General features: G+C 45.5%; 2 protein-coding genes across 2 annotated transcripts; both read right to left on the bottom strand.

The window, feature by feature from the left end:
• Positions 1-1,626: 1,626 nt before the first annotated feature.
• Positions 1,627-4,552, bottom strand: LOC127767192 (uncharacterized). The gene is made up of 7 exons (XM_052292450.1): positions 4,350-4,552; positions 4,165-4,251; positions 3,805-4,032; positions 3,457-3,627; positions 2,745-2,798; positions 2,467-2,613; positions 1,627-2,315 (listed from the first exon to the last, which is right to left on the bottom strand). The coding sequence occupies exons 1-7, from the start codon at positions 4,500-4,502 to the stop codon at positions 1,935-1,937; spliced, it is 1,221 nt and encodes a 406-aa protein (XP_052148410.1). The 5' UTR covers positions 4,503-4,552; the 3' UTR covers positions 1,627-1,934.
• Positions 4,553-13,850: 9,298 nt separating this feature from the next.
• LOC127766917 (uncharacterized) lies at positions 13,851-17,376 on the bottom strand. The gene is made up of 3 exons (XM_052292097.1): positions 15,768-17,376; positions 14,568-15,586; positions 13,851-14,474 (listed from the first exon to the last, which is right to left on the bottom strand). The coding sequence occupies exons 1-3, from the start codon at positions 16,987-16,989 to the stop codon at positions 14,094-14,096; spliced, it is 2,622 nt and encodes an 873-aa protein (XP_052148057.1). The 5' UTR covers positions 16,990-17,376; the 3' UTR covers positions 13,851-14,093.
• Between the last annotated feature and the right edge of the window lie 563 nt (positions 17,377-17,939).

The raw sequence follows: 17,939 nt of genomic DNA, 5'->3' as shown, positions 1-17,939 counted from the left end.
TCCTCTCTTGGTCTCTCCTAGTCCTCTATGGCCATGGACAGATCTAGCATATATCCTGACCTTCTCTCCGGCCTGTTGCCACGCAGGTCGCGTGCCCAAGCGTCAAGAGCCCCTCATCCTATCGGCAAGCACAAATCATGCATCTCCATGGGTGCTATTTTTCTTGGACTGAGGCAAGGAGGACGAAAGTTGGGCCCACAGCGCGCGCACCTTGCATCGTGACGAGTATACCGCCCGGCGATAAATTAGTCGCCAGCTTTTCCCTCACCTTGTGTTCTCTCCCTTCCACCTAATAAGCACTAATCTGACGTGGAGACCACTATTATCTATTAATATGGACTTATTGTACCTGGTCTTGCATCGGTTAACAAAATAGGGAGAAAAATAGAACCATTGTTCCATTGTGCCACACAATCCCAACAGGACAGATCAATGATTTGCTTAGATTTTTACGATTAAAATAATCAGTTTGTAATCTCACATCAGATTTTTTTCCCGCATGCCTCTGCCTCTCACGCATGTGGCCGCTGCAGCACCCACGTGCCACCATTCCAGCTCCTGCGCTCCGTCGCCACCAAAGCCCTCTCCACTTGTCGCCGTTGCACCTCCCATCACTCACCGCCACCCGCCGCCTCGCCGACAAGAAGGCCGGGGATGAGTGGACCACGGGGTGATAAATTTGGGTTGATTGATTTGGTACTCAGGGGTATTTTAGTCAGTTCAAATTATAAAATGATTTTTTTTGTTTCCTAAATAAACCCTACCAGTGTAGTGAAAATAGGCTTAGACGATAGTTCCAATTTTGAAAAGTAGGGTCAAATGAGCAAAGTTGAAAACATAGGGTCAGATTAGTAGTTAGCCTCCATAACAGGGTCAAATGAGCAATTGTCACTGATATTTACCTAGTGGCTATGGTGGAGTGATTTCATGCACGAAGAAGCTGAACTTGCAAACACGGGCTGTATTCTAAGTATACGCAGGGGAGATCCATCTCGAACTCCCCATTGTTCATTTTTGACCATGGCTTGTTGATCTCTCCACCTGACAGTGATAAAACTGTACAGTATATATTATCTCCCTTTGGCCTTTGCAACAGAGTTGATCATGTGTCAAAAAAAATCATTGTGTGTATCCAGTGCTTTTGAGCAGGGATGTATTCATTTGTACAGGTAATTCTGATATGCTATCTGCTACCAAGTTCACTATATTGACACACCGCATGTTGCGTCATAATTCTATCTGCAGTTTAACAGTTTCGAGTGCAACTCACATGGTACGTATCTTCATGAGTTGATGCATGCTTGCACAGTTTTGCTATGAATTTTATACCACTAGCATGGTTGGGGTGAGCTTGTTGCTTTGATCCCATTTGTGAAATTACTTGTGTTTCCAACCATTTTGTTATTGCACGAATTAAACTGTACAATTTTATCTTATCATCACTGGTCTCAAGCGAACGGGTCCGGTGCCCATCATATATCTATTTGCTGGATGGAATGTCCTTTCTCCAGTATTGTGTGAAAAGAGGTTAGATCATCAGACAAATTGCTTCTGCTGGGCTTATGAGGAAATGTATAGGGTTATCGATCACTTTCTTTAAGGCCCCTCGATCTGTAGTGCTTGTAATAACTAATGATTAAATAAGTATATTCCATAACATAACTTCCAGTAAACTGTCACAATACATTTATTGCCAGCTTGTAATGCTAGCTTGGTTGCTAGCTTGGTTCAAACCTCTTACCAATACATGCAAATGTATACATATACATACGTACTAGCAATCAGAGCTTGGACATGCGGCATGTAATATTAGCTAGTATAGACCCTAGCCAGCAATACTATATTATTGGGCGAGCGAGCGATGTTGATCATGTAGTACTACATGTAAATTATTAATGTGATGTACGTAGTTTGATCGTGAGCTCGATCTCTCTCTACATCACTTCAATTTGGGAGTTTTGAGGGCACCCAGGTCCACCATAGTAGATGTAAGTGCCCCAGCTAGTGGTACTGGAGGAACCAGTCATGATGTTATAGCAATTGGGCAGCGGGGCTATCAAGCCCACACCATTTGGTGGTTTGAGATGGTTGGAGGAATCAACAACTTGGATTGCTCTACTGTAGGTGGCCTTGCCGAACCCTTCCTCAGGGAAATGTCCACTGCCCATGGGTGCGGTAATTTGAGGAGAATACACCTCCCCACCCCACTCCACAGTATCGGCAACGCCTGTCTGCAGGAGGGTAAAGATGGATGATGGCCAGTAGCCCACATAATTGCCTTGCAGTTGCAACCACCAGTTGCCCCCCGCTGGGTCCTGCAAATTGTATTCATTCATTCATCATTTACGAGAGGAAGGACAAGATGAGTGGCTAGATGGCACAGATTCTCCGTGCCTATTCTTGAAGAATTTGATTTTGTATATATGCTTTGAATGATAAAGAGTTTAATTTTTGTTTACTGTTTACCTTCCAAACTAAATAATCATACTCATATTGTGTGCTGCCATAGATGGAGACAGGGGATAAGCTGCCACCGATGACGAACTGCGGGTTTGTCTGGATGAACCCTGAGCATGCTAGATTGTAACATCCCGTTGTGTTATATGCATCACGCTACAATATATATTCCATTAGTACCTTTGTGCTATCAATTAATTCCCCACCGTAATAGAACAGGGACGAAATATTAATTGTTACTAATAGTAAAGGAATATACATATATGTGTTATGTTCGTATATCTTACAGTCCAATAGATGAAGAGTCTAGTTTTATCATCCCCGTACATAGCTGGGTACACCTGAAACATTAATATAGATAGCTTAGAGACATCATCGTAAGAGAATGCACAATCATTGCAAAATTAATGCTTAGGACTTGTACAACAAACTATGATGTTATTAGTAGATAGATATCCATAAGACTGGTCACTTATCAAGATTATGTAGTTATATTAATTGTGGCATCCTTATATATATAAAAATTGATCATGAAATCTGTAGAAAATTATCTTCGATGCTATCTGTAGATAACATGGATGTCAGGGCAAGCACAAAGACAAGAGCTTGCATGAATGGATTGAGAACCTAGTCTAGTATATGTACCATGCATGAAAACTGTAAGACATGCAAATAGGATTTAATAGAACTACTTAGAGCGAGCACAATATATAAGTGACATAAGCAGGCTTTAAAAATTACCACATCATATTTATACTTGTGTGAAGGAGAGATGAGAGGCGAGAAAGAACAAAAGCGAGCTACAAAGTTACAATCAGTTGTACCACAAACTTCAAGTTAGACATTAGTGTGTATAAGAGGTTGGTCGTATATTAATGATGTGTGTATGTTTATGTGTAACTATTGTACTAGTTGGCTCTATGTTAGCTCTTGATGACATGGAAATATTTTGAAGGTAACTAGCTCTTGTATTGATCTTGCTCTTTAGGTGTCACGTACCTGCCATCCTGCTTCAATGGTATTAAGGTCCTTATTTTCATAGGAGCCCGCTGTGATCCATAGCTGGGACAAGCTGAAATCACCGGATGTTGCAATCGTTGGTTGCCACACATTGATGGTCACTTTGGTTCCGTAGTAGTTGGCATCCCCAGTCGCATATGCTACACCATACTGCTCAATGGAATATTAAATAAGAAAATTTATTTTGAAAACTACAATAATAATAATAATAATAATAATAATAATAATAATAATAATAATAATAATAATAATAATAATAATAATAATAATAATCCAAAATCGAGGAAGACAAGTTAATTGTAATATGATCTGAGGGTGGTACTATACGTGGTGGCCGTCCGTGACACCACCCAAGTGAGAGTGAGGGTGAGGGCTCCCGCCGTGCGTCTTCTTGCCAAACGTTGTAACAGAGGTGGCCCTCATGACATCCTCCTCCTTGGTCCTTCGGATCGGTATGGTGTTGTCAGGGCACTTTTCACCATTCTGATTCCATGTTTGGGTGAATGGACGTGTTGCTTCTCCATATAGGCCACTTGGTTCGATAGAAGGTCGCATCTGAAACCGCCACACATATACATTATTCGTTCATAAAGATATCATGCATGCATTATATTATTCATACGTGAAGATATCATGCATGCATTATATTGATGGTGTAGAGTGGAATTATATATGAAGTTAATTCACCTGGATTGTATGGTCCTTGAGAAGAGGATGGTCGAATGCAGGTTGATTGGAGATGTGCACACAGTCTATGATATCTCCATCTAGGCTCTGCATGCCGGTTAATTTATGATCATATATGTAATAAGTCGTAGTATATAATTAGCTAGTTTGCATGCAACTAGATGTGAAATGCCAAAGGTACGTACCTGAAAGGTTGCGAGGGGAGGCTTGTTGAGGCGCTTGAGGAGGCTCCGCACCTGCCGCCGCCGCAAAGAAGTAGACGAAGTAGCTTCCGATGGCGAGAAGAGAGCCACCAGGAGGAGGAGCGCCACCACCAAGCACGCCCTTGCTGCTGCCATTGCTAGCTGCTGCTTAAAGCTAAGCTTCTTCGGCTCGCTGCAGTGCTTGCTTCTTTTCCATCTCAGATATATGCATGGCCCTTTTATAGGCCATGGGATCGAGCGCACGTACAGGTATACTGGGTACAGTACATGCATGTTCACAATGCAAACATACGTACTAGTAGCTAGCCAAAACGTACAAACTACTAGTAACTTGTTTACATAGAACTACGACCCATGCATGCACCGCATGACGCACGCGCGTGCAAAAATTAAGTCCTTGTATGGATCGGACTAGCTTATTATTAGCTTAATTGTCTCCATCTAATAACAAACTTCGTCTAGTTTGCATATATATATCCATATTCCATCACAACTGGAATTCGATCTATTTGATTTGCACCTTAATTAATTTCGACAAGTAGTAATTGACCATGCATATCATATACGTATATCGATCATTATCAATCCCGTCCACTAGCTAAGATATGATTAGCAGAGTGATCAGCAGGCCATTACTATACATAGATTAACTAATTAATGTGCTAGCTAGTGTTTGTGGAGTAGGGACTATAAGGAGTTCCCAACGTAAATAATCCCGGGACCCCTCATCCGTTAGCAGTTTAGCTAGCACAGGTGGTTAGGTTCATATTGCCATCTGCAGCATGTGTGAAGAACTGAAGATAGCAGAGGGTCTCGCACTAGCTTACGTTACTAATTAATGCCTCTCGCCTCTTTCACATATGCCAGTACTGGTACCTTTGACACATATGCCACTGGTACCACCCATAGTGTGTCATCTCACTTATCCAAGTTGTAATTATTTTCAAGACGATATATACAAGTAGTACGATCGATCATCATTTTGAACTACACAAACCCCAAACAAAAAACATATCCTCCTTGCATTGCTTGAAGACTACTACTACTGAATTATACTACATTGTCAGATTTAATCGAGGTCTATTTCGTAAACACAAGTTTTTCCACCGATAATTCCAAGCATGTGACATTCTCCTTGATGCATACATGGTCATTACTACAAACATTATTTTTTTCAAACACCCTATTTAATTTTACAGGCGGATGTACTAAAAGACTATCTGCCTAAAAAAAGGTTTAGAGGTACCAATAAAGGCCCGTTTGCAAAAACAGGCGTAATTTCGTAGGCGGGTTTCTTAAGAGGCCCGCCTACGATGTTCAAAAGGAGTAATAGTATATTTTTCATCGCACACCACTAAATACTTATCCTCACCTCTCTCCCACTTCGACTCCTCTCTCCCTCGATCTCCCACTCTTGGCCGGCCTTTTGCCTCTCCGAATGACGACAACGGGCTTCAAGAGCAGCGGCAGCCACAACAACAATGGAAAGTTCGGCGGTGCAGCAGACTTTGAGAGCAATGGCGACTACAGCAGTGATGGAAGGGGTATCGAGCCACCGCGGACCTCTTGGACGGTGGATCTAACGGTGGAGACAACGCCGGCGACAATGGATCCGGCGGCTTCAGGCAACGACGTTGCAGGGACCGTCGGCTCCACAACCACCTTCCTCAGGAGTGGTGAACCGTCATCGCTGGCCTCCGCTGATGATGATAGATCCGACGGCGAGGAGATCCGCGGTGGATTCGGTGGCTTCTGGTGGGTGGCGGGGCTGGGAGGCAACGATGGACTACAGCGGTGACTTCAGGAGCGGCGGCGATGATTTTTTTTTTTTGTTGGGAATGGAGCTAGCTAGGGTTTCCAGATTATTTATGTTTGAATTTTTATTTTTTTCGCTATTTTTATTAGACGGGTGGTATAACATGCGCCCACGTGCAAAATTCCTATTTTCGCATGCGGTTGTTCTTCCCATTTGAAACAAAATACCGATTTTCACATACATATGTGGTTGCTCTGGTAGGACACATGCATGCATGCATGTTCAATTATGTGGGCGCCAACTTATCCGAAAGCCCGCAGTGAGCCAATTTCATTCACAAACGTAGTGGCGAACCAGAAAAAAAATTACTCGGGATCCTATAAGTACGTTATCTAATTTTTGACTGATATAAATTAGTTAGAATTAGATAATCTACTTAGGGTCCTAAAAGACCCTGCGAAGAACAACACAGTAACGCCACTGCACAAACGTGTAGCCAAAACGTACAAACTGTAGTAATTAACTTGTTTACAGAGAACATGTATAGGTGCAAAAATGAATGAAGTCCATGCATGGACTAGCTAGTCAGTCCCGATCTAAACTTCATTCGTCTAGTTAGCATCACAACCACCATTGCAAGCCCTGGAATCTTTATCGGTGCAGTCGATTTCGACGGATTTCGTGGGAATGATCTATTTGCACCAATTTCACAAGTAATTGACCATGCATATCAATCCCGTCAGCTAAGATTGATTAGCAGTGTTGTTAGGCCAATAGATAGATATTGTGCTAGCTAGTGGAGTACAAACCACTAAGGAGTTCCCAACACGCACTAGCTACTTACTCTATGAATTAAAATTGTTTGTACCGGCAACCCTTCTCCATTAATTAGATAGGGCATCACTTCTACAAGTTGTAATTATATATTTTGAAAACACAAGTACTACGATCACGACTTTGAAATACACAAACACAAAAAAAAAAGTTATATCAAATACATATATTTGATAGGTACCGCAAGAGGTATCTCGATCTTTCTGACATCAGGTTCACCGAGAAAGGATAACTTGCTGATAACAATAGATAACTAGCTTAATATCTAATCAAGGTTGGATGTGATCAAGTGATGGGGAGAGGGGCACCGAAACCTTAAAGAGTTTATCTTGATCCCCAAACGACCGCAGAAACACAATCCGAGACTAATACACACAAAAGGCCTAGAAAACAAGAGCACGAATTAGGGGATCCCTGATGGATCTTTTCACAAGTCCACGAAGAAAATGGAAGAACAAGGGTGTGCAAGCATTCAGCAGCTCGCCTACAAAGTCATACATATTTTTAACTCATCATATGATTCAAATGCTTTGCACAGTAGCATGCATGTGATATTTATATTAGGAAAAACCCTACTATATGGGTATGAACTGAAGTGACCACGTTGAGAGGTAAAAGGCCAACTAATGAAGCATTCAAGAAGTGTCCTTTCAGTTCTCAGGCATCTTCTCGCCTTTTGCGCAGTCTTCAGTAATTGAGTCATAACTCCTTACTGGTAAGTCCAAGTGATGCTTCGTTTATTGCGTTGGAAAATAAAACTTGATAAGCTTTTCAACCATGTATAATATGCACCCTAGAACGTGGTAGATTGGTACATACTTGCGCTTGAATTTGAGGCTCTTGAAGTGTAACCTCAAGTCTTGCACGTGTGACTCTTCTCATCTTGTACAACAGTTTTGGTGCTCTTCATGTAACCCTCCGTGTCATCCATGTAACCCAGTGGAGTAGCCTCATGTGTAAACCTGAGTAGGAGTAGAGTACACGACTTGGGCAGTATATAATTTTCATCAATATCGAAATTAATAAGATTTAGAGAGGAAATTCACTTCTTGTTGGAGTTTTTTAGGATGACTGCGCATAACTGGTCAGTACCAATTTGGTTATATGTGATTGATCCTACACTTTTCTTTTCATGTGTAAACCAAGTTGGACTTGGTATAACCTGTGGCGTAACCGGCGTAACTGGTGCATCCGGTGTAACCAAGGGCCGCGGATTACATATGGCTGGGATGTCCTCATCATTATCCTTGCATTGCTTGAAGAGTACTCCCTCTATCCTATATTATAAGGCGCGGTTAAAATTGGCACTATCTCCAAAACTAATCTTTATCTTATATTTTTTTCATATACTATAAGGTTTGTAGTAACAAAATTATAATCATATGAAAGTAAATTTAAATCTTAGTCTAATAATATAACTTTTAACAAATAAAATTCATTTCATATTATACTAAGTGTTAGTCAAATATTTTAAATGTTAAATCTTGAAATACGTGCGCGTCTTATATTATGGGATGGAGGAAGTACTACTGAAATATTTAATTGAAGTCTATTGGGTAAAGAAAAGTTTTTCCACCAATAATTCGAAGCGTGTAACATTATTCTTGATTGTATCACTATTAGTACTTAATTAAGCACTGAAAGCTTTGACTTTGCCGGATGAACCTATTGATTATGTCTCAGAATCATTAACAAACACGGGTTTCATATTCTCAAATCTAGCTAGTGCTCTGATGTGTTAGGTGAAGTTAAAATTCAGGATAACTAGGTGATACTCCGTGCTTTATTACATAGCGTACGGATGAATATACATTAAACATTATAGAAATAATAAATGTTAAAATATTGTAAAAATAATATGAGAAAAATGATTAACATATTTGTATGTTTTCTCTATAATATTATATTCTAGATGATTATTCATCTTTGCATGAGATTTAAAATGCTTAGAATAATAATTGTTAGTGGGTGATGATGCGATATACTCGCGTGTTGAGTTTTAGCTTATAATAATTGCTAATGAGCATCAGCTATATAGAATATATAGCTCTGATCAAGTTTCTTTTTTTTCTCAATCTCAGGTTTTAATTTCCTTTAGAGGCGTGTCCTCGGCGGTGACTATCCCTCCACGAGCGGCCTACAGGCGACCTCATCCACGTCGTCTTCACCTCCCCAGTTCCAATTTCCAAATTGTAAATTAATTAATGAAAAGGCGGAAATGCATATGGAAGTATGGATTCAGTCTTGTGTGGCCTATCATGTTTAGTAATAAAAATCCAGTCACAGCAGTAAATGGAAGGAAACATGGTTTTTTATCGTCACATTAGGTTTGATCCAGAATTTTGTGCAAATAAAGTCCTGACCATGAGCAACTGATTTAGTTTTCATGTTTTGAGCAAGTGAGAGTTATACTTCGATTTCTTCAGATATTTCAATCTATTGTGTAAAAAAAATTGAAGTTTCCTCTTGCTAAAAAATAAAACTATGATACGATGGCCATATGTTCCTTTTATTCTAATATTGAATGTAATGAGATCAACTGGTGTGTTTAATTTTCATTTTATCCATGAGATACTCAGCTCTTAATGCTGTAATATTCTGGAAATATATTTAGTGTAACGTGATTATGCATCTATTGTACTAATGCACTTGATAATTTTAAGGGTTAATTGGATCCATGCCATCATAAATTTGCTAGTTTTGAAAAATACCATTACTACTCATCTATTTATAACTTTACCACTACAACTTTTTTTAAAATTGGATACATAGCATCCTTTACACTTGACACATGTTTTGAATCATTTTTTTGTATTATGTATTTCTGTATGGACTAAAATACCCATACCAATCCTCTTTCAACCATAGCCCCAAATCCCCACAAATCCCCCAATCCCAGCAACCCCTCGACAAGTATGGCGGAGCGCCGAGCAGCAACGCCGATGACAGGGTGCGACCGCGGGGACGGCAGGTCCGACGGTAACGCATGGCCCGGCGGTGGCGCCAACGGCGGAGAAGGCGGCGGCGGCAGGGCCGTGTCGTGGTGATCTACGGTGGGTCCATGCGCAGCCTTGGAGACGGTGACAAGCTCAGCGGTGAGCAGACGGAAATGACGAGCGATAGTGAAACAGGTGGGTGTCGGCGACATCAAGCGAGGAACACGCTCAGGGACCCAATCCCGCCCACGCTCTGCTGCTAGATTCCGTTTGTCGTCCAACTGAACCAGGTATTGGGCTCGCTCCCGAGCGAACTCGCCAACTGCCAGTTCCTCAACTCGCTCATGCTCTCCGAGAAGTCCTTCTTCGACCAGGACTTTGAGTCCCTCTGCACCCACGCGGGGCCGAGCGCGGCGGGGTTGCATGCCAGCCAGTCCCTAATTAAGAAGGCCACCATCGTCACTGGCAGTGGCGAGGAGGGAGGAGGGCGCAGAAGGGTACGTGCCCATCCATAGCTCGGCGTAGGGGCGCGTCGGGTTGTGGTCATCGGTGGCGGTAACATCGTCGAAGAGGCGCACGACAAGGAAGGCCTCCCCACATTGACCCTATTGGGAGGGAGGAGGGCGGCAAACCCTAGCAATGCGGGATTTGTGCTCGGTGCAGCGGAGGCGGCGCCGCGGAGGGGGATGTGGGCGCAGACGGCCGTCGTGTGCAGCGGCGAGGATGGAAAGAAGAAAGAAGGAAGAAGATGGAAAAATGGAGTTGGATGGAAAACGTGACGGCAGTGGCACGGTTCTAAATTTGTAAAATTTTAATGGCATGACTAGGAATAGACGAATTGTAATGGTGTTTTTCTGAATAAGCAAATTTGCAATTGCATAATCTAATTAACCCAGTTTAGAAAATGATATTATTGGGGAGGAAAGTAAAAGGAAGATGGGAGAAAGAGGAGATCGAGAGGGGTGATAAAAGAATTTAAGCGTGGCTGACATGCGGGCTAGGGGCATAGCTCTGAATTGTTTTCTAGCTAGGGGGTTTGAACTGTAATTTTTTTTCCTCGAAAGTATATATAGTATGAAACGAATAAGACAATGACCAGCATACAAATTGTTTAGCACTCCTTCCGTCTCAAAATATAAGATATTTTAGATGAATGTGATATATCCTAATACTATATTTTAGATAAATGTGACATATCCTAATACTATATAAGATATTACTGAAGAATCAGTTACAAGTGAAACTGTCAAAGTGTTCTTTTGCTTAGCCTAGCTTGGCTTATCTTGGTCACATTATTAGTGCTGAAGGGTTTCCAACTTATCCTGAGAAGATACAAGTTGTTAAAGAATGGCCAACTCATGTTTAAGTGAAAGAAGTTCGAAGTTTCTTGGGTTTGGCGGGTTATTACCGCAAATTTGTGCGTCATTTCAGTATTATCAGTAAACCTCTGACAACTCTGCTCAAAAAGGGCCAACAGTTTGTTTGGTCTGTTACTCATCAGGAAGCTTTTGCAACAATGAAAGACGCTTTGATCTCTGTTCCTATTTTGGCAATGCCAAATTTTCAGAAACCGTTTGTGGTTGAACAGACGCCTCTGATCAGGGAATTGGCGCTGTTTCGATGCAACATCATCATCCTTTAGCTTTTCTGAGTAAAGCTTTGAGGCCTAGAATGCAATCTCTGTTTACATGTGTGAAGGAAAGTTTAGCAATTATTCTGGTAGTGGAACACTGACGCTCCTATCTCCAGCATGATGAATTTGTGATTAGATCATACTCCCTCCGTTTCAAAATGTTTGGCACCGTTGACTTTTTAGCACATGTTTAACCGTTCGTCTTATTAAAAAAATTATGAAATATGTAAAACTATATGTGTACATAAAAGTATATTTAACAATGAATCAAATGACATGAAAAGAATAAATAATTATTTGAATAAGACGAATAGTCAAACACGTACTAAAAAGTCAACGGTGTCAAATATTTTGAAACGGAGGGAGTATCATATAAGTCTGTCTTTCTTGGAGAATCAAAGGTTGTCTACTCCTTGGCAACAAAAGGCATTGACCAAATTGTTGGAATTGTGTTATCGCATTGTTTATAAACGGGGTCTGGAAAATGGAGCAGCTGACGCTGTGTCGCTGAGTTCCTTGTGCTTTGTCGGTTTGTTTCCCTGCTTGGTTATAGGATGTACTCCAGGGTTATCCTGCGGATGCTAAAACACAAAAGATTTTTGGCTTCCTTTGAGCCTGGTCATTCTCCTGTCACGCATTATGAATTGCAAGATGGAATTCTGTATTTCAAAAGCCGAGTTTGGGTGGGAAACAATACAGCGTTACAACGGCGTATTCTAGCCAATTTACATGCTTCTATTTTGGGTGGACACTCCAGAATTCAGGTCACTTATCAACGAGTGAAGCAACCTTTTGCTTGGCCTGATCTTTGCAAGACTGTACATGATTTTGTTCAGTGTTTGTGATGTCCGTTAGAGAGCGATCATACTATGAAAACGGAGGTAATGGTACCGAATCCCCTCACATGTGCGTGGGTTGTGATTTTTTTCTACCTTCCTTGCATGAATTTTAAAGCAAATCGAACAGTTTAAAATTACATAGTAGTTATATGCAATTTATATGATAGTTACATGCAAATTATAATATAATTACACTATGATTATACTATATTTACATCTGTCAATTTTTTTGAAAAAAAATTACTTAGCGTATTAACCTCAATCACAAAATAGATAGAAGTGGAAAAAAAAAAGCTCGGGCTTGGCTCGAGCTTGGTTGGCTTGGCTCGTAAGCCAAACTAGCCAAGCCCAATCTTCCTTTTCAGCTCACTGCTAAAATGAGCCGAGCACGAGCTGGCTCGTGAGCCTAAGCCATCATGTGTTTATATAGATTATTTTATTTTTATGTAGTTATTATTTGTCAACTTGAAACTTATCATTAAGATTTCAAGGAAAGGAATTGAATGTATAAACTTATTTAAATTTTACATGTTGAAGTGATTTGTTCTTGCCTTTTTTTTTAATGTTTATAAAATATATATGAAGATGTGTTTCAACAGGAAGACTTGCAAGCCCACTCAAGCTGGCTCAAGCCAGGAAACAAGCCGAGCTAGGCTCAAGTTTTAGCTTGTTTCCCTAACCTAACCGAGTCATGTCAACCCTTGTTTGTTGTGAGCCACTGCAAACCAAGCCTTGGCTCGGCTCGTTTCCACCCCTAGAAATAGATATGTAAATCATTTTTTCTTCTTGTGTGGCATTTGCCACAATATCTAATATCTAACAAGTCCCTTAGGCAGTGTCCAGTAGCCATTCGTCCAATCATTCAATTTCAGGTCGTTTAATTAAGGCCGTAATTACCACTGCAATTACAGGATCAGCAACTTCCTTTGGCTGGATTCAGCGATCTATTTCTGAGTTTAGATTCTGATCATTCTGTGATGCTCATGAAGCGTGAACAGTTACAAGCCGTCCACATTCTGAAGAGACAGAGACCTTTCTATATCAAAATGCCATTCAACTGTGGCCCAAAAGCACATGGCTGAATTCATTATTCTTGTTCTGGCGTAAGAACTTTTGGACCCTCAAAAATACCCTTTAGCCCATCTTGTTCATTGTAACAGAAACTGGCTGCCCTCTTGGAGTCTTAGTATTCTCCATCATAAAGAAGCGAGATGGATTCTAATTACCCGAATTATAGAAAATTTCAACCATTTAAGTTGCCGGCAAGTTCCTCGAGGACATAAATGGTATAATTAGAAGAAATTATCATAGTTCTTGAGTTGTGAGTGCCTCAATTTATTGGACACCCTCATTTGATACTTAAAAATATATATGGTCAAAGGAAATTTGAGTCTGTTTTTTTCTAGTACTTTCATCCGTCCTAAAATACAGCTATCTTTATAGGATGGATTCGAGCTACGTTCATATCAAGCTACATTCTATCCGTCCTAAAATAGCAATAGAGATAACTGTAAAAACTGTCGAGCTACATTCCTTAGGCTCGCGAGCTATTCGAGCTTAAGAGAAAAGCTCTATCTTAGCTCGAGTTGATAGGAAATATTGATCGTAGTTTATTATACCCCTATGCAATTCAAGTGTAAAGTCACAGTGTAACTCCCTTATAGTTTCAGATCGAACAAGGAAAGAAGTTAAGTGTAGGCGTCCCATGTCAGAAGAATTTCAGAATTTTCAGAAGGTGGTGTGGAGGATGCCATGGAAGGTGAGCGTGCCCTCGAGGTCTCCGATGATCCTCGCGATCCGCACCTCCAGCCCCCTCTGCACGTCCCGCAGCAGCGCGCCCACCACGTCCATGAACCTCCCCATGTCCACGCCGTCGTTGCCGCCGCCATTGCCGGCGGCGCGTTCCAGGCTCGGCGCGATCCTGGACTGCATCTCCAGCAGCTTCTGCCCCGTCGCCACCATGTACCGCTGCAGCTGGAACGTCTCCTCCAAGAACCGCGCCAGCGCCGCGCTCTGCTCCCGGTCGCCGCTCCCGTCCTCCTCGCTCTCCCGCCGCTGCCGCCGCCGCCGATGATGCCGCTCCCGCCCGCCGCCACGCTTGCTCTCCTCCTGCACGAGCACGAGATCAGAACGTCAATGGCGCTCCGCGCCGTCGCGAACACGATGTCCAAGAACTTGGATACAATTACAAACACGTAGTACCATTCTTGTGCAGAGGTCGTCGATCTTGTCCTCGAGGGACTGGTACCTCTTGACGTGCTTGCTCAGGAAGGACACCATCATCTGGTAGCTCCTCGGATACTGCTGCCTGCCGCCGCCGCCGCCGCCGCCGGCTGTGGCGGCGGCGGTGTTGGTTGACGGATTTGTTGCGGTGGTCACCGTGTCCTTGCCTCCGGCTGCTGCGGCGGCCAGATTCTCGAGGACGAGCAGCTGCTGCTTCAGCCTCTTGATCTTGTACGACACGGCGAGCGCTTGGATGTCCATCTTGGAAGCCGTGGTCCTCTGCTCCGGCGGCGCCGCGACCACGAGCGCGAGCGAGGAGGAGGAGGAGGAGGAGGGCAGTTCCTTCTCCTCGTCTTCTTCCTCCTCGATCTCGCATGTGTACGAGTTTCGCGCCGGCGCGATCGCCCGGTGGTCGTCGTGTTCGACCAGCTGAAGCTCGTCCGGCGACACCGCGGCGGACACGTCGTTCTGAACCGAGATCTCGACGTCGCGCGCCTCTGTTTCTTCCATGTCGAACACCTTGTTCGTGTCCCCACCCGGCGAAACCGGCTCGAGCGATTTGATCTCCGCGACCGCGAGACGAGCATCCGCAGCCTCAGCGCCCTCCGGCGAGCGCGGAGCGCGATGCTCGCAACCGCCGCCGCCGCCGTCGACGACGACGACGTCGAGGGCACGTCCCTGGTCGTCCGACGCGGCGAGCCGCTCCATGAGCGACCGGTTCTCGTCGTCCCTAGCGATGAGCAGCGCCTCCAGCGCGGCGCGGCGCTGCTCCTGCTCCGACAGCCGCGCCTCGAGCTCCTGGAGCCTGGACCGGAGCCGCGACGCCTCGGCGTCCATGCTCGCCGCGCGCCACCGGAACGCCTCCAGCTTCTCGTCCTTGAGCCGGAGCTGCTCCGTGAACGCCTCCACCTCCGCGCTGTGCCGGCGCCGGATCATGCTCGTGTACTTCTCCGTCTCCATCTTGAACCACTCCTGCAAATCCTGGTACTCCTCCACCACTGCAAAAAAATCATACAAACTCGTAAGAAAAACGTGTCGTGTTTCTCAAATTCTTGACGAAAAATCAAATTCGCGAACATGTTCGTGGTGTTCATTTATTACTGGAACGCAACGAAATCGAACTTTTGGAATTGAATTCTGACATGTTTGTGTACTTAATGCTGGAAAGAGCAAACGTACCAGGCTTGTCGTCGACGTGGCTGGGATAACGGTCGACGCATTCGACGGTGGTGGGATCCTTCGTCGTCGGCGGCGGCGGCGCCGCCGTGTGCCGGCATTTCTTGGCGGCGTCGGCGTCCTCGACGCGGTCCACGAAGAGTATCTTGGTGTCGTGCGCGCACGGCGCCACGGCGCCGTCGGGGGATGTCAGCTTGTCGGAGCAGCCAGGGTGGTCCGCCGCGGCGGCGCACCTCGCCGACGACCTGGAACCGCGGCGATGGCGGGACTCCCACATCTTCCGCCACCGGTCGGCCTCCAGCTCCGCCTGCTTCCGCCTGGCCTTGCACATCTTCACCTCGCGCACCAGCATCTCCCTGTCCTCCATGTCGATCTTGGACTTGCGCAGCATCGCGGAGAGGATCTTGTCCTTGTGCTCCGCGTCGCGCCGCAGGCGCGCGCACTCCGCGGAGAGCTCCGCCGCCGTCGACGCGGCCTCGTCGCGGCGCTCGAGGGCCTCCCCGAGCTCCGCCTCCGCCGCGTCCCCGCGCCGCGCCGCGCGGGCAAGCTCCGCCTCCAGCTCCCGCCGCGCGGTCGCGAGCTCCGCGAGCGCCGCCCTGTGCTTCCGCAGCTCGGCGGCGTGCTCCTGGGCCTCCTTCCCGGCGCGCTCCGCCGCCTCCTCCGCCGCACGCAGCTTCCCCTCGGCCTCCTCCCGCCGCCCCGCTTCCTGCTCCGCGGCCTCCGCCGCGCGCTGCTCCTGCTCCTCGAGCTGCCTCGTCAGCTCCGCCACGGCCTCGCCGTGCGCCGCCTCCCGCGCCCGCGCCGCGGCGACGACGGCGTGCACCTGCCGCCGCAGCCCCTTCCGCTCCGCGAACCACCGCTGCTCGTGCGCCGCGAATATGCCGGCCACCTTCTCGTTGGCCCTAGCATCCTCCCCCCTCCTCCGCCGGAGCTCCTCCACCTCCCTCTCCAGCTCCCCGACCCTCTCCCGCAGCGCGAGCTCTCTCCGCCGCGACCACCGGCACCGCCGCGGCCCGGCGCCAAGATCACACCCACCACCACCACCACCCGAGCGACGATGCAGCACGGCGAGAGCGCAAGAAAGACCGAAGTACGCAACGGCGTGGTGGTGGTGGTGGTGCGCCGTCGTCGCCGGCATCGTCGCCGCGCACTCGGACATCGCCATGTCCGTCGACAGGCGGAGCACTGCTGGAGTGGTAGTAGCTGTGGACATGGACATGGACATCGATCGATCGCGGGTCACCACCAGAAAGCCAAGAAGTACAGTAGGAGTAGTAGGAGACAACTCTTGTCAATACCTACTACTATCTGACTGGCAAACTGTCTACCTCAGGAAAGGGAGAGGAGAGGAGGAGAGCGGCGGCAATGGCGGCTTTCAGGTGGAATCATTGGCCGGAGTGCATGGCGCATGGCGGCGGGCGAAGTGGGAGGAGAAAGGGGAGGCAGCTGCAGCTGTAGGGGAGTGTCAGTGTAGTACAGCACATGAGTGGAGTATAGAGAGAGAAAGGAGAAAAGAAATGGAAGGGAAAAGCTGTCGCTGGTACGGGGCAGTCAGGGCGGTCAACCGGTCAATGGACAGCAGACGTGGGTACAAATGGAAGGAGCAGATGTGGGCTTGCTTGTGAACCGGATAACAGCATGGGTATCACAACGGAACGGATGGATCCTCTGTGGTCTTTCGCTCCGTGCTGTCTTCTGGAGTACAGGGGTTGTTTGTTTCAGAGCAGAGTGCATGGACGGTCTCTAAACTTAAACGATTATATCATCTAGGTTCTTAAACTTAGAAAACACATTTTTTCCCTAGACTCGTTTAACGGTACATCACATGTCCAAATAGTATTTGACCTGATCCACTCACCGACATGGATTGCCAATGTGGAGGGGCGGGGACCACTGGGGTGTAAAATGGGTACAGGGGATTCGACTGTCCACTTCTTTGTATATTTGACACCCCAGTTGTCCTTGCCCCTCCACGCTGGTAGTCCACATCGGCAAGCAGACTGGGTCAAATGCGATTTGGACAGGTGATATACAGCTAAGCGAGTTTAGGGACCCAAAAATATATTTTCTAAGTTTGGGGACCTAGATGATAGAGCCATACAAGTTTAGGGGCTGCCCATGCACTTTACTCTTTGTTTTATATCAAACCTTATTATCATAACTAAGTTTGGGCAA

The sequence above is a fragment of the Oryza glaberrima genome, chromosome 1, assembly GCF_000147395.1.
Source record: "Oryza glaberrima chromosome 1, OglaRS2, whole genome shotgun sequence".
Taxonomy (NCBI): domain Eukaryota; kingdom Viridiplantae; phylum Streptophyta; class Magnoliopsida; order Poales; family Poaceae; genus Oryza; species Oryza glaberrima.
Note: the sequence above shows the minus strand (reverse complement) of the source record. Positions and strands in the feature narration are given on the sequence as shown.